The following is a 25027-nucleotide window of genomic DNA, read 5'->3' on the forward strand; positions in this document are numbered from 1 at the left end:
CTTTTGTTCAACATTTTTATTGATCTGGATGATAGGATGGATTGGACCCTCAGCAAGTTCACAGATTACACTAAACTGGGGAGGGAGAGGTTGCTATGCTGGAGGGTAGGGATAGGGTCCAAAGTGACCGACACAAATTGGAGGATTGGGCTAAAAGAAATCTGATGGTGTTCATTAAGGACAAGTGCAGAGTCCTGCACTTAGGAAGGAAGAATCCCATACACTGCCACAGGCTAGGGACGGACTGGTTAAGTGGCCGTTCTGCAGAAAAAGGACCTGGGATTACAGTGGACAAGAGACTGGATATGAGTCAGCAGTGTGCCCTTGTTGCTAAGAAGGCTAACGACATATTGGGCAGCATTAGCAGGAGCATTGCCAGCAGCTCAATAGATTATTGCTAGATAATTCCCCTCTATTTGGCAATACTCCTAACTTCAGATACAGAAATGACACATGCATACAATAAGATAATCCTATTCAGTAAATCATAACCTTCCCAATGATAGCTCACATGACACATCTTGCAGAAAATATATCTTAGTTATGCCATATTCATATCATAACAATATAGCTACAAAGAATAGTGTCGCAACTTGACTTCACATCTTCTCTAGATTATAATCTTTCTCAATTACATTATTTTAAATCTTTTGTCTCTGTCAGCTGCTAGACCCTCCAGGAGACCTCAAAGGGACATCTACTCCTGTAGTAGAACTGCCACTGGGCGGATGTATGTGATAAACTCCCGAGTGTAATTAAGTAGCCGTACCTCCAAGGATACCTGCCTTCAGTCCCATTCTTTGTGTCTGCTGCGCTCCCAAAGCGATCAAACCTCCTGAAATTGCCAGAGTCAAAGACTGTTCTACACAGCATGGATTCCTTTTCTTTGGATTTGCTTTTGAAGTAAAGACATCATGTCAGGTTCCAGCTTGTGACAGTGGCTTTTTGACCGTGTGCAATTAATTTTCCAGAACCTTGATTTCTTTTTAGGGCAATTAATGCAAGTTTCTGTAGTGTTCTTTAAGTGTAGACTAGTTGGAAGGGTCCTTAAGGTACTCCACAGGTACCTTAAGGTACTCCAGAGGCTGGCATTACGTTGGTAAGATATGGGCGTGTGTAGTGTCATGTTAGCATAATATAGATGTGCTAGGGTGAGCATCTGCTTAATAAAGGTTCGTCATGAGCAGTGTGGATTCTGATTTGGTCTCGTTACATTTTCTATATTTAACTCAAAGCGTCAGCAGGAAAAGCAACTTTTGCCTCCTCCTGAGAAGGGGGCCCGCCCCGTTTCTGAGCTCACCCCAATGAGTCACCAGGGACCATACTGGTATCAGTGGAGTATGTTCAGAATTAGGTCCCAGAGCTGCAGATTGCTACTCGCAGACCCAGGCCTCAAGTGCAAACTGCCCTCTCAGGGGAAAGGGGAGGCTGGGCTATAAAAACTGATGAGTTGGAGCCGGTTCGCACCGTTTCGCAAGAACCAGTTGCTAGATTTAGAAGCCAGTGTAGAACCATTTCCTAAAGGGGCGGGTGCGTAGGCAGACTCAGGTCCGCAGGATACATGCGGCCCGCGGAACCGCCCTTTAACTAGCCCCTGGAGCCCCCCCGCTAGGCCAGGGAAGGTGGAGTTGAGATGTGCATGTACACACCGCATGTTGCAAAATAAATCTCTGGATGCAGCAACCCCATCCCCCTGGAATTCCCACGATAAATGAACCTGTCACGTGCAGCTGCACAGAAAAGCCTCTACAATTAAGCTAAAGGAATAGCTCCATGCATAAGCAATGGTAGTAGGTCTTTGTCCACTCTGCGGACCAGCCACTAGAAGATGACACAACACACTTAACCAGCTTATTACAAGTACAAAAGAGGAAAAGTCATTTGCTTAACCTATCATCTATCACAGCTGTTTTAAACTCCCATTATAGTTAAAGTTTTGCCCAGTTTCTCTGGGTGTTTGCTGAGTGTCTGTGTCACCTATTGGTGAGACTGTGACACAATCATCCTGTTTTAGCACGGTGGAGCCATTGCTCAAACCCAGCTTGCTGGCCAAAATGGCAGCGGTCACTTTTCGTTAAAGACAGAGTAGAGTGCCAAGTCCTTTACAATTATGTTTCTGCCAGTAAATGTGTCATATTCAGGAGGTATTATCCCGAGGAGCAGATGCTATCACAAGGCCCAGTTCTGCATCCCATATTCATGATGGATATTGCTTATTCATATGAGCCATCCCATTGGTTTCAATACCACTGCTTGCTTAAGTAAGTGCCACTCAACATCAGGAGGGCTCCAGCCCCAGGCCTATGATGAGTCATAGATTCCATGGCCAGAAGGGCCACTGTGACCATTTTGTCTAAGCTCTGGTATAACACAGGCCAGAGAATGTCGATTAATTAATTCCTGGGTGATGTCATAGACTTAAGATCAGAAGGGACCATTATGGTCATCTAGTTTGACCTCCTGCACAAGGCAACACACTCTCCCCATTCACTGTTCTTATAAACCCCTAACGTATGTCTGCATTACTGAAGACCTGAAATCGTGGTTTAAAGACCTCACGATACACAGAATCCTCCAAGTGACCTGTGATCTAGAGCAGATCGTTGAGAAACACGTCCATTCTTGATTTTAAAATAATCATAGATGGAGAATGAGGACAATGACTTTTCCTTCTTGCATTTACAGTCAGGGTGGGATTTTCTAAGGTGCTCTGAGTTGCCCTGACTCTGCGCCCAATGATGTGGCTTCATAGATTCATAGATTCCAAGGCCAAAAGGGATCACTGTGCTCATCTTATATGACCTTTGGTATAATAGAAGCCAGAGACCTGTCATGAAATAGTCACTAGAGAAGCTTTTACAAAAACACCCAGGGTATGGCTACACTGGCGAGTTGCAGCGCTGGAAAGCCTCCACCAGCGCTGCAATTAGTAAGTGGCCACACCTACAGGGCACTTCCAGCGCTGCAACTCCCTGGCTGCAGCGCTGGCCGTACACCTCACTCAGCATGGGGAATAAGGATTCCAGCGCTGGTGCTGCAGCGCTGGTCATCAAGTGTGGCCACACACCAGCGCTGTGATTGGCCTCCAGGGTATAAGGTGTATCCCAGAATGCTTTTATAAATTACTCTCTTTGTTTTGTTATGCAGCCTCTCTTTGTTTTGTTATGAACGAGCTCCGATCCAAAAATCCCCTCTGTTTCACTCCCTCCCTGCTTGCCTCTCATTTGATTGTTTACAGCCAGGTACAGATGATCACAGCAAACAGGAGCTCTGTTTGTTTTTTAGATAAGCAACGGAGCTCCGATCGAGCTCGTTCATAACAAAACAAAGAGAGGCTGCATAAAAAAACAAACAGAGCTCCTGTTTGCTGTGATCATCTGTACCTGGCTGTAAACAATCAAATGAGAGGCAAGCAGGGAGGGAGTGAAACAGCGGGGAGTCGTGTTGGCTGCAGGCTGTTTGCAATTAAGAGTTAAGACTAAGGGGTCAGAAACATGTTCTGATTTTTCAATGCAGGAAGCTAAACACACAGTGTTGGCTCCAAAAATCCCCTCTCTCTTTCCCCCCGCTCCCTGTCACACTAGACCCCACTCCACCACCCTCTTTTGAAAAGCACGTTGCGGCCACTTGAACGCTGGGATAGCTGCCCATAATGCATCACTCCCAACAGCGCTGCAAATACTGCAAATGTGGCCACACACCAGCGCTGGTAGCTGTGAGTGTGGCCACGCACCAGCGCTGGCCCTGCACAGCTGGATGACCAGCGCTGCAAACTACCAGCGCTGCAAACCGTAAGTGTAGCCATACCCCCAGACTTGATTTAAAAATTGTCAGTGATGGAGAATCCACCCCGACCCTTGGTAAATTGTTCCAATGTTTAATAACTCTCTGTTAAAAATTTACATCTTGTTTCCAGTCTGAATCAAGCCACTGAATCGTTTTATAACTTTCTCTGCTAGACTGAATAGCCCATTGTCACTTTGTCTGGAGTAACTCCCAACCGAGAGTGCCAAGCTCAGGGCAGATTGTTAAAAAGCAGGAAAGACACCCCAGACTTCTAGCAAGCGTTATAATTAGATTTCACCAGGCAGACTGGCCTTAGTGATAAATGCTCACTTTAAACAAAGATCAAAACAATCAGGTTGATTCCAGTCCCAAGACCCCAGTGATGGTAATATAGCATTCTATTTGCCTGATAGACTCTGGGGTTTTGTTTGCCCATTTGATCTTCTTAGATCCTTACTAATATGTGTGACAAACACAGTGTGTGTTAATTCTGCTTAACCAGCTGGGTTTGTTAGTATAATGAGAAAAGAAAAGAAATAGTGCTAAAGTGCTGCTGGTTTTGGTGGGAGTTTAATGTACAACTGCCTCAACTCCTAGCACAAGAGAAGCGCAAGCAACCAGTTAGGAGGGGGCAAAAGGGGTTGTGGGAGAGGCATAAGAAACACTAAAAATCAAAGAAAAGCCTGAACAGTACACAATCTCAGTCTCTAGCCTTCTCATGGGGTAGAAGAGAGGTGAATTTGTATGGGTTCAGTGAGTCCCGGGCCTTGGCATGAACTCGCATATTGTCTGTCAGTGTCATAGCCATTATTAAATATTTGTTCCCCATATTGATACTTATACACTTGATCAAGTCACCCCTTAACCTTCTCTTTGTTAAACCAAATAGATTGTGCTCCTGGAGTCTATCACTATATGGCTTATTTTCCAATCCTTTAATCATTCTCTTGGCTCTTCTTTGACCCCACCCCCACCCCCCGTCCAATTTATCCACAGCCTTCTTGAGTTGTGGACACCAGAACTGGACACAAAATTCCAGCAGCAATAACACGAGTTCCATACACAGAGATAAAATAACCTCTCTGCTCCTACTCAAGACTCCTTTGTTTATGCATCCCAGACTCCCATTGTTCTTTTGGCCAGTGTCACACTGGGAGCTCATGTTCAGCTGATATCGACGGCAACTCCCGAATCCTTCCCAGAGTCACTACTGGGTGAAGGCCAAGGTATTCAAAAGAGCCTAAAGTTCACAATAGGATGCCAGTTCTTAACTCCCTTGAGACACTACTTGGAAAATCCCAACCCAAGATCTCAGAGCTGTTAGGGGGAGCAGAGTCAGGCCAACATTCTTTGCTTCTGACATTGTATGCTTAATCTAGTCCTATTTTGCCTGGATCCCTATTAAATTCTGCTTCTAGCAGAAAATGAGGACCCCAGCTGGCTATTTCTATTAAATTAATACCTGGTCATACAGAGTGGGGGAGCATTTCCATACAAGCTGTTCTATTGCCCAAAATCAGGGCCACTATGGGCCGATGCCATTTATTCTGTGGTTTCCTAGTTCCAGTCTTTCTTTGCCTTCGATCACTAGCACAGTGATTTTTTTTCCCCAAATGTTGAACAAAAAGAAGTCATTTGGTCTCATTCTTAAGTGCACCATTTGTTGCTTTCTTCTAGTAAATAAGAGGTTTCCTCCACTATAATAAAGTGTAATTAATGTGTTATAGATTAATATGAAAAAAGCTGAAGACAAAGGAATGTCTAATTCTCGCTAGAGCAAATAGGAATGAAGACGTACCGCTGCTTCATAGTGCGCTAACTGCTCTTATCTAAGGGCTAATCAGTTCATTGCTGAGACACTAGCATCTAGTTCACACAGATTCTCCCATTTGCGCGTACACGCACACGTAAAGAGAAATGAGCAGAGATAGAAACCAAGTGTAGCTGGCATTGCCGTCTGTCCCCAGGCTAGTCCTGCTGCTCCAGAGCATAGTGCCCTGCAATGATCCTGCCTTCACCGCTATGCACAGACATCGGGATTATCTCCTGCCCCCAAGGTGACTTGCAGCTTTAACAGTTTCTACAACTATTTGGTGAAGCTGCCTGACCATCGTTAGGCTGTGCTGCATTTCCCGCAGTGCCACACTGACCCTCCCTCTGGACCCGAGTGCAAATCCTTCACGCCTCTGGGACTTGCACAAGTAGCCCCATTAATGTCAGTGTGCATGTGACTGCTCTCCCAAGGGAGTGAGGGGGCTTCTCACAGCACTGGGGTATGGTAGATCTGATCAAAAACTGGGGGTGGGACAGTAAACATTGACAAAAACAAAATTTCTTCTGTTATCCAGAGCATCTTGCACTAAAGCAAAGGCCCTTGTCTTCAGTGGCTGTCAGAGAGTGAAGCGCTCACTGCCTCACAGGTAGGTGCCTTTCCTCTGGGAGACAGATGGCAGGCAGGCACGTGGCTGGTTCCTCCCCCGTCTTGGTGTCCGGATCCTGGGAAAGTTGGCGACAATCAGCAGGATCCCTGTCACACATATGCAGATGGTGCCGGCTGCAGCCATCCAATATGAATAGCCCAGTTCATAGGTCACCCCTGGGATCCCAAGACTGACCTGAAAAGGAAGGTAGCCAGTGAGCTCAGTGGGATACTAGGTGCTGGCAGTAAGCACCAAAGTGAATTTTTCAGCAGGTTTACTGGGATAAATGCTCTTGGAGTTCTTGTGGGGCAGTTCTCTGGCTGTGCAACACAGGAGGACAGACTCGAGGAGCACAATGCGCCTTTCTGGACTTGGACTCTCTGACATCTCCTGGTGACTCCGTGTGCACCCCTTCCAAGTCTCAGACCTTGGGCTGTCACCTGTCTCTTGGGATGGACTTATGCAATTCTCCCCCATCTGAGCCCAGGCGCTGGAGATGGTAACCCCTTCTGGAGATGGTTGTTCCTGACATATTATTTGTTAGTAAACAATTCCCCAAAGGACAGCACTCTGTGTCCCAGGCACTAGGAGGGGCCCCGTTCGGTAGAGGCACCAGGTGCTAAGATACAGTACTTAGGAGACAGACGCCTGAGATGAGAAACCACTCCAAGGCAGCAGGGAGAAAGCTTCACCCACACAATGACAGTGGTAAGTGGTGACCAAAACGGTCTTCTTCAAGCAAAATAGTGCTTATTTAGAACAAATGACTTTAGCAGAAAACACTCTATACACATCTCCAGATTATGGGGACCTTAGCAAGACACTCCCGAGAAACTCTTCTATAAAGCCTCTCTCTGGGGAAGCTTGTCTGTGTTTGAGACAACGCACAACACCCATGGCAGCTCCTGGAGAGTGCCAACTCCTCTTTGCATGGATCAAGTCACTGTAACTGGTTATAGCCCTCTGCTCTGGTAACCTCCAGCTTTGGAAAACAAGCCAGGATCCGTTGCCTTTCAAGTGTGTGCTTGGGCATTCATCTCTGGGAAACCATTGTGCTGCCTTCCTTACAGATTTTACTGACTAGCTAGGCTAAAATGAAGCTTAAGAAACAAAGGAGCTGTTTTTATATAAATAGTCCCATCAGGAAAGAAGAAGCGAACAACTCCATGTAAAGTACATGCTGGGCCAGAAAGATGACATCAGCTGTCATTCGGGTATGAATTGCCATAGCACAGAAAAGCCACACTCCTGAGGGGAGAAGGGGGCCTTTTGGTGCTGCAGTAAGAGACCATGACGTTGTGTTTGGCCACACTCAGGACAAAATCCATTGCACAATTCACTGAAGAATCTGTAATTAGTCATGCTCAGAGACAGGACAATTGGTCTGTACCAGTGTGCCAGCTCTTATATTCAATATTCCAACTCAATAGCCATAAATCAAGACTAGCTCTGGGCGATGAAATGGGAATTTTTTGTAATATTTTATGACTCCTATATGTGCTTCAGTTTCCCTTATACTTTGCCTGGTTACCCAGGAAAGCTCTTCCAGAAAGCTAAGGGACATAAACCTGTGTGTCACCACCCTTTCTGGATGGAATGAAGAGTTGTTCAGGAACTAATTGAAAGTGACGCAGATAAATAAGGGGGCCAGAGAGCCAATGCAAGCCCCAATCACGCATAGATTTCCCCACCTTTCAGCAAGGAAGCGGAGCAGAAACGACAGCTCAAGAACAAAGGACTGGCACGTATGGGTGGAATAAAAGTGTGGATTCAGAAAAGTCTGGGCTCGCTGACCAAAATGGTCCACTATGACCAGGTAATGTCCTCTGAATTCACATAAACCTGCAGCTAGTCTCTTCCAAGGCTTGTGTTAGTTCTGCAGTGTTCACATGCTGGGAACAGGCGGGCTGGGGCGGGGGGGCTGATTGTCCCCTGGGCCTTGAGGAAGCTGGCGCCTATGGTCATAATCCATGTTGTGAGAAATGGGGCAGCACATTCTAGACTGGGCTAGTCAAAAGTGCCTAAGGGATTTAGGCACCCAGTCCTTTAAGGTTCCATTGAAATGCTTGGCCTTTTAAATCGAGTCTTGGATTTTAAGGCCAGAAGGAGTCAGAATGACCATGCAGCCTGACTTCCTGCTTCGCACAGGCCAGTAACCCTCGACTAGTTAGAGCATATCTTTTGGAGAGACCGCTCTTTTTAATTTAAAGCCTCCAAATGACAGAGACTTGACTACCTCCCTTAGGGCTCTGTTTCAATGATCGATTAGCCTCACTTTTCTGGCACCCTATTTCCAGTTTTATCTTTGTTGAGTTCAGCTTCCAGCCGTTAGATCTTGTTATGATTAATTATTTGGTCCTCAGAATAAACACTCTGCCTAATCCCAACCAGTGGCAAACAGCCGCAGTAGCTGAAGCTTGTGTGTCCCTCTGGAATGAGCAGGCTCCGAAGATGCTACAGCACACCAGCCCCACCTTGCACCTTGCCTGAGGCTGCACCCCAGACGTGACACTTCCTGGAGGGGTTGTTGGCACCGAAGTGGAACACGCGGCCGGCACCGGGTCCATCGTCGGAGCCAGTGGGACCGCTGTCGAGAATTACGGCTTCCTGACTTTTCGCGTGCACAGTGGTTCTGACTTTGCAGGGGAGCATGAGGGAGAGGGTTTACTGCCCATCTCCTCACTGCTTCCCAACTATACATAAAAAATGATGGGGTCTGAATTAGCTGTTACCACTCCAGAAAGAAATCTTGGAGTCATTATGTAGAGTTCGCTGAAAATATCTATTCAATGTGCAGAGGCAGTCATAAAAGAAAACAGAATGTTGTGACTCAAGAAAGGGAGAGATAATAAGACAGATAATATCACATTACCTCTATATAAATCCATGGTACGCCCACATCTTGAATATTGCAAGCAGATGTGGTCGCCCCATCTCAAAAAAGATATTGGCATTGGAAAAGGTTCAGAAAAGGGCAACAAAAATAATTCGTGGTATTGAACGGCTTCCGTATGAGGAGTGATTAATTAGACAGGGACTTCTCAGCTTGGAAAAAAAGACGACTAAACGGGGGGGATATGATAGAGGTCTATGAAGTCATGACTGGTGTGGAGAAAGTATATAAGGAAGTGTTATTTACTCCTTATAAAAACAAGAACAAGGGGGGTCACCAAATTAAATTAATAGGCAGCATATTTTTTAAAAAAGAGTATTTTTTCACACCATTCACAGTCAACCTTTGAACTCCTTCGCCAGAGGATGTTGTGAAGGGCAAGACTATAACAGGGTTCAAAAAAGAACTAGATACAAAGAACTATTAGCCAGGATGGGCAGGGATTGTTTTCCTAGCCTGTTTTCCAGAAGCTGGGAATGGTAACAGGGGATGGATTATTGATGATTATCTGTTCTGTTCCTTTTCTCTGGGGCACCTGGCATTGGCCCCTGTTGGAAGACGGGATAGTGAGCTAGATGGAACTTTTGTCTGACCCAGTATGGCCACTCTTATGTTCTTATGTTTCTTCCAAGCTCAAAACTCACCTCTAGCCTATACTTCTGAACAGTGTCCACTGCATACCAGAGAACTGCGATTGCTCCTGACAGCCCTGCAAAAGAAAGCAGGCATTACCCCCTGGGAAAAAGGTGGCACCCTAATAGATGCTAGGCTGATGCTTTGCATTTATGTACAGAAATACATGTACTTTAACATGGGATAGTGCCCCAAAACCTGGGGGAAAATAGCACATAAGAGGGTGTGCTTGCTCTTTAAGGCAGGCTGTGGGACCAGCACTGTCCTGGTACTGGTTTCAGCCAACAATACGTGGAATTCTGGTTATTGTTGTTCCCAGGTGTGATGAAATGGGAATGTTCTTAATGTTTTCTCTGAATACTGTGTGGGTGCCTCAGTTTCCCCCATGCAGTTCTTAAGTATCTAGATGCATCCGAAGAAGTGAGCTGTAGCTCACAAAAGCTCATGCTTAAATAAATTTGTTAGTCTTTAAGGTGCCACAAGTACTCCTGTTTTTTTTGTAGATGTTTAGGGGGTGTGAATTTTGCAGAGCCCTAGAGGTCAGGTGTGATGCTGTCTGCACAGAGAATGTCCCACACCCTGACTGCCCTTCCTCTGCAAAGGTGCCAAATGAAGGTGTAGGAGAACAAATAGACCTGGCCCGGGAAAGAGACAAAGGCCAGAGGAGGGGCTGGAGAGTTTCAGTTTGGAGCTAGCTGGGAAAAGAGAGGATAGCCCAGACCCGGAGTCGGGCCTCTCTGGCCCCAACATGAACCTGACTTAGGGGTCTTGTTTCTGGACCTAAAAGCTCTCTTTCAGACTGTCTAATAAACCTTCAGTTTTACTAGCTGGCGGAGAGGCACATTGGACTGCGGACTTGGGGTGCCGGGCCTTCTGGCTTCCCCAGGACCCCGCCTGGGTGGACTCTCTATAGAAAGTACACAGTGTAGAAAGGGATGTTGAATACTCCTAGCTCGGACCCAGGAAGGTCAAATCTGCGTAAGCTTCTTGCCCTGGAGACAGTCTGCTCACAGAGAGGGGCTTCCCCAGAGTCCTGACTGGCTTCATATGGAGTAGTTCCAGAGCATCGCCAGGTAAATCCGTGACACCAGGGCTGACGGGTGTTAGAAACTGTCAGAGCTAGTAAGGCTGGGAGGAGTGTTAGGGGATGGAAGCAGCAGGGAGGGACCGGGGAAAGGAGCAACCTAGAGAGAGCGAGACTAGGAAAGGGGGAGGAGAGCTAGATCTCTCCAGTCTGAGATCCCAGGAAAGTCTGGGAAGAGCCTTTTTAAAAAGCCAGTGACAAAGCCTGGGAAGAGGCCTAAAAAGACATCAGAGAACTGGATAATTTACCCGTGGAGGTGGCATCGTTTTGCCAAAACAGCCAAGTTCCAAGTGTAATGTAGTAACTATGACACCAAAGGGTTAATAATATATGTCAATCCTATGACCAGTGTTTAATTTGTCATGAAAGAGGTGCCAGGGCTCAAGCAATTCTTTTTACTTTCATAATTGACCTGGCAAGCCCAGAGGTGCCAGGGCTCTGACCTGCCGAGCCCAGAGGTGCACAGGCTCTGAGCTTCCAAGCTCAAATTGCGAAGGCTCAGCCCCGGGAAGCCCTGGCATAAATTATATATAGAAATTAGTGGTGCTGAGGTATCAAAAGCAGCACCTCAGTGGCATTGTAGAAAGGTTACTACATGTCGACATTGCCTTTTTTTTATTCCCCCTCCTCTCTCCCGGGGGACTTTTCAGCTAAGAGTCAATGTCCGGAACTTTTGTGGCGCAGACGTTGCAGCTCAGAAAGAGCCGTTCCACGTTCATTGGTCCCTGCCCTGCGGCCGCCAGATCCCACCCACCCCGAACCAGCTCGCCAAGTAAGCGGGGCTGCCAAGCGCCTCTTAGCTGGGCCACCTGTCCCGCCACAGGGCCCAGATGCAGGGGCTGCCAGGGCCAGGCCCTGTCTCCCCACCCTGGGGGAGAAGAGGCCGTCAGGGAGATTGATGGGCTGGCGCTGCGTTCCGGCCCTGCACCAGCAGCCCTGCCGCTGTAACAGGGAGCGACACTGACCCCTGACCTCAAGAGTGAGGCTGCATGCACCTCCTCCAGCACCCTCCAAATACCCCTCCCAATGCGCACCCCTACTCCAGCACCCCCAATACCTCTCCCAGTAGACACCCCCTCCCCCACTCCCAAATACCTTCTCTCACACACCCCAAATAGATCCTGCACCACCCCTCAAATGTACTGCCTCTCCATCTCCCCGCACCTGGCAGTGTCCTCTATTTGGGAACTTGCAATATGGTAATCCTAATTATAGCCACTGTCTGACCTGATTTTTTGCACATTCAGCAGAAAAGTAGCTGTGTAACCCTGACCAAGCATGTAAAACCATGGCCCCAATCCACAGAGCTCTTAGCAACTCACAGAATCCATCCCTAAGCTTGGCAGATCCAGGGACCTGGTGCAGAACCACCATGGTAAGTAACCCCCCTGCCTCATGCCAATCGGGCCTCGGGCAGAGGAGTTGTGGCGGAAAGAAAAGAGCAACTGGCCAGGGTACCCCTGCATCTAGATAATCCTGGTTACTTAAATGCTCACGAGGGCTGCTGTCAGCTGTTGCAAGACAAACTTGCAGCAGGCACTGGGATGTACCTCGTTTACAGCCACTTTTGCCCCAACCCTGGACTTGTCCTGAGCGCTGTTCAGCTGGTGCAGACAGTCTAGTAATATATATATATATTTACAGCACCAATAAAAGCAGCCACATCTGTGGGGAGACCAGTAACCAGTCAGCACAGTCAGCAGTGTGTGCTTGCAATGAAGAAGCGATCTTGGAAAAACAGACTTCCCATTACTTTAGCCGTGACAACAGAAAAGCCTCTCAAGCACCCAGGAGTTAAACGGCACAAGTGGGTTGACTTAGCAGAGTGTCGGAGGTAGATTTGGCTACTTTGGGGGACTATACAAATGCAGTAGCTGGAGAGAATTCCCAGGTAGATAAGGGCTTGTCTACACCTGAAAATTAATCTGGAATAAGGAGGGGGTGTGAATCGAAAGCTGTTTTTTCCTGATTAACTCCATGGCGTTCCAAACTGCACTTCTTTTTCATAGGGCACCAGGGCTTCTGGCAACACATGCCTGGGACACCCCCTCACAACGGCCTTATTACAAATTAGCTTAATCCATCTTCTGGAATAAAAGCATCCACATATGGAGTAAATCAGGAATAGCTAGTCCTGAATGTAGACAAGCGCTAAGCACCTGCCACATAGAAACTGGTCACCGCTACGCTGTGGCACTGGGTTTTAATACAGCAGTGTTGCCTCTAGGGAGTGAGAAAAAATGAGAAGCAGAGAAAATAAGCACCACCCGAGAACCAAAAACATTCAAGAGAACACACTGACTATCGAGTGCTTGAATGGTGCCTCTTGAGACACTGCATTAAGATAAGCTGTGTACTCACAGACCAAGACATACAGGGCCAACGTCAGAGTTGATTAAAAATGGTGATGCGGGGTAAACTGGTGTAACTAACATGGCCAAATGATGGTGGAATGATAGCAGGAGAGAAACCAATAGGAGGGTGTCAGAAGGTAGACGATCAAATAGCAGACAAGCGTCAGTTGGCTGTGCCCCTGCTATCACTCCACCTTCATGGCTGCTACCTAGCTACACCAATTTACACCTGCTAATTGACGACAGACTTATACTATCACTTACATTGCTGCTGAATTTGGCCCATCGCTGGGTAAAATCCTGGCTCATTTGACGACAAAGGGAGTTTCGCCATGATTGCATTCGGGCTGGGATTTCACCCATTGTCACGAGGCCGTAGGGCGCTACAGAGCCCTGACGACAGGCAATGGGTGGCGTTTTCAAAAGCCTTCCGCACTGGCTGAATGCCGCTCTGACTGAAGTCAGGCCTAGTCTACACTACGGGCTCCCACGTCAACTCCGCCACTGCCACACGCTCCGGTGGAGTTCCGGAGTCGACGGGAGCGCGTCTGGAGTTCGAACTATCGCGTCTAGATTAGACGCGATAGTTCTAACTCCGAGAAGTCAAACACCGTCCGTCGACCCGGCAGGTGTCAAAATTCCCACTGACATCCATAGGGGCAGAGTGAAACCAGTGCCTTGTGCTTTTCAAATCCCACCCCAGGACTCTGAGTCACTATCCAGGAATTACCAAACTCAAGCCACTTTAATGGGTGTATACATGCAGAGCCTAGACTATTTATATTATGCTTGATTTAAATAAAAACATTGATTTTTACCTCACAGAAGGAAAAGGGTCCCAGCAGCAAAGGAAAATTTGTATTTCTGATGGACCTGGTCACTGATCAGCTTGGTGCATTTCAGTCCTGCGATTAAACATGGCACCGCACCAAGGCACAGAATGCCAGTCACAATCACTAAAGCACGAGTAAACCAGGGCAGCTGGAAAGACGAGAGAGACACAGTGTACAGACCATACAAACGAATATGTCTGCTAGCCAAATGCCAACATTAGGTGTATGTTCACCATTTTATGCCAATACAACAAAAACACATGAAAATGCTGGTTTCAGAGTAGCAGCCGTTTTAGCCTGTGTCCGCAAAAAGAACAGGCGTATTTGTGGCACCTTAGGACACTGCCGGGTATGTCTACACTACAAGAGTAGTTCGATTCAACTTAACCCGAATTTGTGGAATCGACCTTACAAAGTCGAATGTGTGTAGCGACACTAAGGACAGTAATTCGACTTTGTGAGTCCACACTAAAGGGGCAAGCGTCGACATTGGAAGCGGTGCACTGTGGGCAGCTATCCCCCAGTTCCCGCAGTCCCCGCTGCCCATTGGCATTCTGGGGCGAGCCCCCAATGCCTGCTGGGGGAAAAAATGTGTCGAAGGTGGTTTTGGGTAACAGTCGTCATTCAAGCGTCACTCCCGTCCTCCCTCCCTGAAAGTGCCGGCGGGAAATCTGTTCGCGCACTTTTCTGGTGAGTGACAGCGCGAACGCCACAGCACTGCGAGCATGGAGCCCGCTGCGATCATCGCTGCACTTATGGCCGTTGTCAACTCCTCGCACCTTATCATCCACCTCTTCCACAGTCAGAGGCTGAGAAATTGGGCGAGGAGGCTCCGGCAGCGCAGTGAGGACATGAAGTGTGAGAGTGGCACAGACCTCTCACAAAGCACGGGAACCCGCGCCGTGGACATAATGGTGGCAATGGGTCATGTTCATGTTCTGGAATGGCGATTCTGGGCCTGGGAAACAAGCACGGACTGGTGAGACCGCATAGTTCCTTGAACTCTGTGAGTTGCTGTCCCCTGCAATCGTTGAGCTACTGGTCTCAAAGGTAGTGACCCTGGGAAACGTCCAGGTCATCATAGGTAGCTTCGCCGCAATGGGATTCCCAAACTGCGGTGGGGCTATAGATGGAACTCACATCCCTATCCTGGGACCGGACCACCAGACCAGCCAGTATATTAACCGAAAGGGCTACTTCTAAACTCAAGGAATGACAGGCTCCTGCTCCTAGAGCGGTCCGCAGTGCCAGACTGAGTGTTTCAACGGAGCCTGCCATCCCTCCTTTTCGAGACACTGTGTGCAGGGGCTATGTGACCTTGTGGCGGGGGAGGACGGTTACAGATTCCCCTGCTGCATGGCTCTGTGGTCCAGGACAAGGACCGCTGCATAAGATCTGTAACAGCCGTCCCCGCCACAAAGTCACGTACCCCCCACCCACACAGAACATGAAAACCACCTCCCAGACCGAACAGGGTGCCTACTGACTGCACTGTGTGTGTGACTTGCTGCTGATCCTGCCCCCGTGTCTGTACCCTGGTAAAGGTGACTGTCCTATGCAATTACCAACCCCCTTCCTCCCCCCTTCAAACACAATCTTCTGTACAAGAACATGACGGAAACAGTAATTAACAGCAAAGTACTTTTAATAATCAACTTGACAGTTAGGGGATGAAACTGGGACGGGGGCTTGGGTGAGTCAGGAAGGGAAGGACTTCTCAAAATTTAGGGAATGAGAGCTTTTTGGTAATTGAGCACTCTGCAGGGGTGGAGTGACAGTTTTCACGGCCCCTGGCGCCCCTCCTTCTTGTTACTTTGGGTGAGGGCGGTTGCAGATACAGTGCGGGGGGGCTCTGTCCTCCTGCCTGCGGTCCTGCAGAACATCCACAAGGTGCCGGAGCGTGTCCGTTTGCTCCCTTATTAGTCCAAGCAGTGTTTGAGTCGCCTGCTGGTCCTCTTGATGCCACCTGTCCTCCCGTTCTCTGTGTGAGCGCTGGTACTGAGAGCGGTTCTCCCTCCACTGTCTCTGCTGGGTCGCCTCGGCTCGGGAGCAGCCCATAAGTTCAGCGAACATCTCATCCCGTGTCCTTTTCTTTCGCTGCCTAATCTGCGCCAGCCTCTGTGAGGGGGATGCTGGGGCAGGTCGGGAGACAGTCGCAGCTGTGTGATGAGAAAAAGAGAGTGAATTCCTTACAAAGATACATTTTTGCGAACAATGAACTAGTCTGTCTCTGTGAACAAGACCATGCACAGCACCTATCTCATGCGCAGTCAGGAAAAGTTCGAATTTTCGGCCTTCGCATTCATTGCCTGGGGTCTTGCACTGGAGATCAGAGAAGCGGGGCAGGGCAGCAGAATCCGTGGAGCAGGCAGGCATGGTATGCCGTAGACTTTTGGCTGCTTAAAACTTAATGTATAGCACTGCCCTCCTGCTGCAGGCAATCCGGAAAGCATGAACTCTGCCCCTGTTCCACCCCCTCGCGGCTGTCCCCGGGAACGATCTCTGTAAGCTGCCACTCTGCGGCCTCCACCACGTGACTGTAAATCGACGCTTATTGTTATGCAAAGGAACAGTGAAGCTTTCCCAATACTAACATTACCCTAATTCCCCTAATTCAATGCAGGAGTCGCTGAGCGAGATCACCCTGAGGCGGATCACTGACAGAGCTAGAGAGCACATGCTGCGTGAAAGCCAGCACAAACCAGGGGCCTATGCTGCCATGCTCGTGGAGGCAATGCTCCCAGAGTACCTGATGATAGCCTGGCGCGGAAAAGTGTGCTACCACGGAGCACCCAATCAGGCAGCTCTCCCCAGGAACCTCATGCGTAGGCTTTTTGATTACCTCCAGGAGAGCTTCGTGGAGATCTCCCAAGAGGATTTCTGTTCTATCCCATATATATTGACCTTCTTTTCACATAGTTCAGTTTCCTTTTCCATTAAAAATAAATGTTTACATGTTTAAAGCACTTACCGACTGATCCTCTGTCTGCCATGGCTTTGGAGACCTTCTTGTAGGTCTTTGCATTCCGTTTTTTGGAGCGCAGCTCCGAAAGCAGAGACTCATCACCCCACACAGCGATCAGATCCAATACTTCCCGGTCAGTCCATGCTGGGGCCCTCTTTCTATTCTGAGATTGCATGGACTTCTCTGCTGGAGAGCTCTGCATCGCTGCCAGTGCTGCTGAGCTCGCCACGATGTCCAAACAGGAAATGAGATTCAAACTGGCCAGACAGGAAAAGGAATTCAAATTTTCCTGGGGCTTTTCCTGTGTGGCTGGTCAGAGCATCCGAGCTCGGACTGCTGTCCAGAGCATCAACAGAGTGGAGCACTGTGGGATAGCTCCCGGAGCTATTAGCATCGAATTCCATCCACACCTAGCCTAATTCGACATGGCCATGTCGAATTTAACTCTACTCCCCTCGTCGGGGAGGAGTACAGAAATAGAACTAAAGAGACCTCTATGTCGAACTAAATAGCTTCGTTGTGTGGACGGGTGCTGGGTTAATTCGATGTAATGCTGCTATTTGACATAAACTCCTAGTGTAGACCAGGCCTTAGAGACAAATGCATTTATTTGAGCATAAACTTTCGTGGACTACATCCCACTTCATCACATTCATGCAGTGGAAAATACAATAAGAAGATTATATATATACACACACACACACACACACACACACACACACACACACAGAACATGAAACAATGGGTGTTACCATACACACTCGAAAGAGCGTGATCAGTTAAGGTGAACTATTACCAGCAGGAGAGAAAAAGAACTGTTTGTAGTGATAATGAAAGTGGCCCATTGCCAGCAATTCACAAGAAGATGTAAGGAACAGTGGTGGAGAGGGAACTATGAATTGGGAAATAGTTTTACTTTGTGTAATGACCATCCACTCCCAGTCTTTATTCAAGCCTAATTTAATGGTGTCCAGTTTGCTAATTAATTCCAATTCAGCTCTCTCAGGTAGGCGTCTGTTTTTTTGTTGGAGTATGGCGACTATAAGGTCTGTAATCGAGTGAACAGGGAGGTTGAAGTGTTCGCCGATTGGTCTTTGAATGTTATAATTCAATGTTATATGATTTGCAAACTGGACATTTTATCATGTATGCTGAGAACCTAAACAAACTTGGCCATCTAATCTTTTTTGTTTGTTTGTTTTACCGTTACTAGACTTTTGGACTCAGCAAGACCTGGGGGCAATGAGTTCCACAGGTTAGTTATGCATTAGGTAAAAAAGGACGTGCCTTTCTCAGTTTTAAATATGTTGCCTTTCAATTTCAGTGAACCTCTCTTTGTTTTTGTACTGTTAGAGTGAATAACAGTACCCGACCTACCCACTCTAGACCATTATTTATTTTGTATACGTCAAACATGTTCCCTATTCTTTGCCTTTCTAAAATCAATAGTCCCAAGCTTTCCAATCTCTCCTTATATGGAATTTTCTTTGTGCCTCTTTCTTGTCGTCTATCTCTGAGGTCCGCTGTTTCTGCTATAGCTTTTCTGCGATGCGGTGACTGGTAGTTCCCACAGCATTCCGAGGGAGGGTAAATCACTGATTTCTGTAACAGCACTGGGATTGATTGTTTCCATCCGATTTGTATTCTGTTTGCTTTTTGTCTGCTGCTGTACATGGAGCAGAGGTCTGCACTGGGCTGTCAATATTGATAGCTCTTTTTTCTTTGATGGTGACAAACCCCAGTCTTAACAGACTCCATCAAAGCCATGGCACCTGTAATGGGTTGGACTCACCCCCGCGGCGCCTACTGCTGGTGACTCCGGGAATTAGCTCTGTTCCAGCGTTCGGAGCGCCCTCTGCAGGCTGGTGATCCACCTGTCTTCTGGCCCCCGTGTCCCTCCATGGACCCGGTGCACTTTCACATGGGGTGCTGCCCCCTGGCAGTAACCCCTTTCTCTTAGGGTCTCCCCTCCTTAGGGAACCCCCACCCTCTATCTCCACCTTGCCTCAGTATATGGCTACTGTCAGTCATTGTCTAGCCCCACATCCTGGGGCAGACTGCAGTATCAGCCTACTCATCACAGGCAAGGAGGGTTTGGACCTGCTGCCTTGGCCTACCCCTGGGCTGCCCTCTGCAACCCCCAGTACCTGTTGGCCCTTCGCTAGGCCGCAGCCTGGGGCTTTCTAGGCTGGAGCTCCCCAGCTCCTTAGCCTTCCCCAGCCCTGCTTCACTCAGGTATCTGGTCTCTAGTTCACAGCAGCTAGGCCCATCTCCCTCTACATGCAGAGAGAGACTGTCTGGCTCCTGGCTTCCCTGGCCTTTTTATAAGGCCTGTGGCTCAGTTTGGGGTGTGGCCTCAGCTGCAGCCACTTCCCCAATCAGCCCAGCCTTTAGAGCCACTGCTCTCAAGCCCTGCCAGGCCACTTTTAAACCCCTCACAGCAGGAGCAGGGTCCACCCTGCTACACACCCCCCACCTCAAGAACCCCTCCACCGGGGGGGGCAGGTGGGGTGCTCTACCGGCCCAGCTTTCTCCTCAGCTGGGTCCGCAGAGAATCTCTTTCTGTTCGCAGGCTCTCCAGCACTTGGAGCAGCCTGCTTGCTTCCTCAATTGTTTGGGTCCCCACCGTAGACCTCTCTGGTCCTACGTGGATTCCCACATCAGTTTGGGTTCCCACCTCAGCACTCTTGGCCCTTGTGTGGGTTCCCTGTTTAAGGTGGGGCCTCTCTACCCCAGCCCCCTTGTCTGTGGGAGCCCCAGTCTGGACTACCCCTTCCTGGCGGCTAGTCCCAGACCGAGCCTTAGTTTCAGGCACTCCCCCTTTCTGCCTCAGGGGGCAATGCCTTTTTAGGTGGCCCTTGGTGTGGCAGTGGAAGCACCCTCGGCGCCTTCCCCCTACCACGGCCCCAGTCATGGTTGTGTGGGCCCTAGCCCTTTCTTCTGGGCTGGCCCGGGCCTTGGGAGCTCCATGAGGGCACTCCCTCTTCAGGTGTCCCTGCTCCCCACAAGCCCAACAAGTTTGGAGCCCCCCTGTTAACTTCACAGGGGGCACTCGAGTCCTGTCTGGGTGAGGCCTCTCTGCCCCAACCCAGTAGGGGCACATCCTTCTCCCGTGTCCCCGTCGCCCACAGGCGAAACAATCTTTAGGCCCCGGCACTGGCCTCCAGCCCAAGGTGCGTGGCCCCTGTTGAGGTCCATGTGCCCGCCCCCGCAGCAGCTGAAGCAGCCATGCTTGCTGCTCGGCAAGCCAGGCCACACAGGCTCTCCAGTAATAGTCTCTTTTCATTTTCTTCTCCACCATTTTAGTTCAGTCTCCAGTCTCTACTGCAGGCAATAGTCCTCAGTCCTTGCCCTGGCCCTTTGTATCAGGGGCGGACCGCACGTGCCCACATTCTCCACAACGTGTAACGGGTTGGACTCACCCCCGCGGCGCCTCCTGCTGGTGACTCCGGGAATTAGCTCTGTTCCAGCGTTCAGCGCGCCCTCTGCAGGCTGGTGATCCACCTGTCTTCTGGCCCCCGTCTCCCTCCCTGGACCCGGTGCCCTTTCACATGGGGTGCTGCCCCCTGGCAGTAACCCCTTTCTCTTAGGGCACGGGTCTCAAACATGCGGCCCGCAGGCCGCATGCGGCCCTCGGAGCTCTTCCCTGCGGCCCACGGAGCTCCCCCAGTTACTTCCTGTCGCCGCCAACTCCCCTCACCCCCGCCCCCCTCCCCGAGTTATTTTCTGTGCCTAAGCTCCCCGCGCGCTGCTCCCCAATATTTGGGGCCGGGTCTCTCCCCTGGCCCCACCTGCCGCCCCCACGCGCCTCCCCCCAGTGTCACCCGGCCCCCACTTGCTGCCCCCTCACCGCCTGGGAGCCTGCCCGGGAGCTCACGCTGACTCCACTCCTCCGCTATGCCGGCTTCCGGCATCACCTGCTGCCGCAGGGTCCTAGCGCCCCCCGGCACTAGGGCCAGGGCAAGCTGCCCTTCCCCTGCATTTCTGCCCTAGTCCTGAGACTCTCCAATGCCCCAAGCCTCTCCAATGCCTCAAACCCCTCACCCTCAGCCCCACAGCCCTCACCCCTGCACCCCCTCCTATCCCCAAACTCCGTCCCAAAGCCTGCACCGAGCACAGAGCCTGCACTCCAGACCCCCTCCCCCACCCAAACTCCAGCCCAGGGCCTGTACTCCAGACCCCCTCCCCCACCCAAACTCCCTCCCAGAGCCTTAGGCAGTAAATCTAAGTGCGTGTTTTGTCCTTTGAGTGAGGTGCATTACTGAGTGTATATATTTATTAAAACTGCTTGGAAATGACTTCGTCAAAAAAAACAACACTCATGGAAGAAAAGAGAGTTTTCCAAGACAAATGGGAGAATTTATATTTTTTCACAGAGGTAAAAGATAAAATTCAATGCCTTATTTGTCAGCAAACGATTGCTGTTCCCAAGGAGTATAACGTGTGTGGAAGCAGGGAAAGCTTCAATAAGGATTTGAAGGGGATTTTAATGCGTGTCAGTCAGTTAGCAAGAGTCAGGCCATACTGTAACCCTAATGACGTGAGACTTGTAGGAGCAAAGATAGTGCGAGGCGACAGGACAAGAACTGTGTACAAAGTTATTACGACCTTGCAATCACTAACCAAAATGCAGGCTTGCTTTTCTTAAGAGAGAGACAAATAAGATAAGCCTCTCTGCTATGTATAAACAAAATGTATTTGTTGCTTTTTACTGTCTCCATGATTGCTAGAAATTGTCTGTAACAAAGGTATAAAGGCTTGATGTAATTGTTTACCAGTTGAGAGACCTGTCCAGGACTGGGGCGACCCTGTGTCCTATGGCACTCTCTCCCTCCATTGTAATTACTGGAGAAATAATAAAGTATTTGATTTTGCTGCACCCAAACAAAAAGCGAGAACTGAGTTTTTCTTCGACACGTGCGTCGGCACTATGACACGATGCACCGTGAAAAATATGATGCATTCACCGGAAAAATCCGAGAGGAAAAAGTTCAGCAACTTAAAGCAGCATTTGCCAAGCAAAGAAATTTATTTTCAGGGATTAACAAGTCTAGCGAAGATTCAGTAAGAGCAAGTTTTGTGATAAGCGAAATGATAGCTAAATCATCGCGACCTTTTACAGAAGGCTTATTCATAAAAGAATGTCTTATGAAGGCCAGTGAAATTTTATGTCCTGATAGGAAGAAAGTTTTTGAAGGCATAAGCTTGTCTGCAAATACAGTTGCCTGCAGGATAACGGATTTAGCTGATAATGTGCAAAAACAATTGATTCAAATGGCAAAAGACTTTGAAGTATTTTCAATTGCTCTTGATGAGAGTACAGATGTATCAGATACCGCACAGTGTGCAGTGTTCATTAGAGGTGTGGACTGCAATTTGAATATAACTGAAGAATTGCTAGACTTAATGCCACTGAAGGGTACCACAATGGGACGTGACATATTTCAAGGATTGAAAGAGTGCATTGAAAAAGCTGCGCTGCCATGGAACAAACTCGTATCTTTGGCTACGGACGGTGCGCCATCAATGTGCTCTGAAAACATTGGTGTGGTTGGATTATTGAAGACCAAACTGAACAGCCTCAATATACCAGGAATTAGCTTCACCAGTATACATTGTATTTTGCACCAAGAAGCCTACAAATGAAAGAAGTTATGGATGTAGTTCTTAAAACTGTTAATTTTATACATGCACGAGGGCTGAATCACAGACAGTTCTCTTCTTTTCTAGCAAGTATGGACAGTGAATATGGGGAACTTCTGTATCACACTCAAGTTAGATGGCTGAGTCGTGGAAATGTTTTGAAGCGGTTTTTTGCACTTAAAGAGGAGATTGATTCCTTCATGAAAATGAAAAACAAGGAGGTTCCACAGCTTGCTGATTCCACTTTTATCTGCAACCTTGCTTTTCTAACAGATGTAACTGATCACCTGAATGCACTGAACTTGAAACTTCAGGGTAGAAAACAGGTGATAACACAGATGTATGACAGTATTAAGTCATTCAAAGTCAAGCTTACTTTATGGGGGAAACAGCTGACTGCTGGCAATTTGGTCCATTTCTCAACTCTGAATTCCTTAGGAAAATTGAACCCAAATCCTTGAAAGAATATGCAGAGATCATTTCTAACTTACACAAACAGTTTGATGTGCGGTTTAAAGATTTCAAGGCACTTGAACCACATTTTCAACTTTTTTCCACACCATTTGCTGTTGAAATTGACAATGTTGCAGAGGAAATGCAGATGGAGTTAGTGGAGCTTCAGTGTGACACGATTTTGAAGCAGAAGTTTACAGATGTTGGAATTCCAGAATTCTACAGGTTTCTTTCACAAGAAAGATTTCCCATGTTATTCTCTGCTTCTGCAAGGATAATGGCAATGTTTGGAAGTACATATATATGTGAACAGTTTTTCTCTTCCATGAAGATTAACAAATCTGTGTTAAGGTCAAGGCTCACTGATGAACATTTGCAAGCAACACTGAGATTGGTTGTGTCTCAGGATATCAAACCTAATATTGATGCTTGGTTGATGCAAAACGCTGCCAGCTAAGTGGCCAAAAATGAAATGACTGTCAAAATTAGCACTGACGTTTCACATTACAGTTAAAGAAGTTAATAAAAAAGTTAATAAATTGACTTTTAATAGCATACTATATTTTAATACTATACTACTATATTACTCTTCATTTTTTTTTCTGCCTACCTCCAGGCGCTTCCCGCCACCAAGCCGCCAAACAGCTGTTGGTGGCGCTTAGCACTTTCCAGGAGGGAGGGGGGGAGCGGGGAGCTTAGGGGAGGAGGTGGAGAAGAGACAGGGCAGGGGCGGGGCCTCATGGAAGGGGTGGATTGGGGGTGGGGCCAGGGACAGCAAGGGGGCGTGTCAGTGATGCGGCCCTCGGGCCAATGCACTAGTCCTCATGCGGCCCTCGGGGTCATTTGAGTTTGAGACCCCTGTGCTAGAATGAGTTCAGAGACACGGTTTCTTCCCACGGAATTCACTCGCTGCTCTTCCATCACAGCCCTTCTCCCCAGAGATATTTACCGGCATCAACTTGCCAGGGGCAAGAAGGCAGTTAGACCCGCTCCCTCTCACTGGCATGAATGAGAAGGACAGAAGTGGTGCCCAGACCCCCTCCCCCACAAGCACAGGATCACAAACATGCGAGCCTACCATGGGAACACTCAGCAGTGTAGACACACCCTCAGTGACAGCCCTTGTCCTAGAGCATGGATTCTCAAACTTTTGTAGTGGTGACCCCTTTCACACAGCAAGCCTCTCAGTACAACCCCCCTCTTTATAAATTAAAAACACTTTTTAAAATATTTAACACTATAAAAAATGCTGGAGGTGAAGCGCTCGTGACCCCCCCCAGGTAATAACCTTGCAGCCCCTTGAGGTGATCCCGGCCCCCAGTTTGAGGACCCCTGTGTTAGGCAGCACCAACGAACCCGCCAAACCTTAAGAAATGGAAGGTTTTTGCAGAGGTTGGTTACACTAGGCTCAAGTCACTTGGGCATCCAGGGAAAGGACCCAAAACCAAGGATAACATTCAATGATAATAGGGAACGATTTGGTTGATGGGGCTGAATTAGTGAGCTAGCCCAAGAAGCCGGTTTGCAGCTCAGCAGGAGAGCTCGGGATCTCAGCGGCAAGTAAAGAATTCACTGTATTATTATGTAAATTGCTGTAGTTCCTAGGGAGATCAGGGCTCTTAGTGCTAGGTGCCGTCCATATATATAATGAAAAGACAGTCCCCTCCCCAAAAAGTTTACAGTCCAAACTTACCATGAGGTTCTGGATTTGCTTAGCAGTGCCTCAGAGAGCACAAAATCATGAGAGTTAGAGGATTCTTGCTGGCCTTGCAAGGATCCCAAGCCTGGCAATCCCGTAGAGAAAAGCACTCACATGCTGGACTGGATACAGCTTATGTTCTAAATTAAAATGCTGGACAAAATCAGCTGGCTTCCCATGCTGCCCTGATTCAGTCAGCACCAAAGTGAATCCTTTACTCACCAGAGTGCTCGTTGAGGTAGGAGATGGGGATGTCGCAGGTCC

At 48.4% G+C, this 25027-nt stretch overlaps 1 protein-coding gene across 1 annotated transcript in view; it reads left to right on the forward strand.

Annotated features, from left to right (window-relative positions):
• Positions 1–18228, forward strand: part of LOC123354514 (claudin-16-like) — a 40234-nt gene extending 22006 nt beyond the window's left edge. Inside the window, exon 5 of the mRNA XM_044996631.1 lies at positions 18182–18228. Within this exon, the coding sequence (XP_044852566.1) occupies positions 18182–18228 (47 nt within the window). The remainder of the gene's footprint in view (positions 1–18181) is intronic.
• Positions 18229–25027: the final 6799 nt, after the last annotated feature.

Source organism: Mauremys mutica, chromosome 21 (genome assembly GCF_020497125.1).
Source record: "Mauremys mutica isolate MM-2020 ecotype Southern chromosome 21, ASM2049712v1, whole genome shotgun sequence".
Classification (NCBI taxonomy): Eukaryota; Metazoa; Chordata; order Testudines; family Geoemydidae; genus Mauremys; species Mauremys mutica.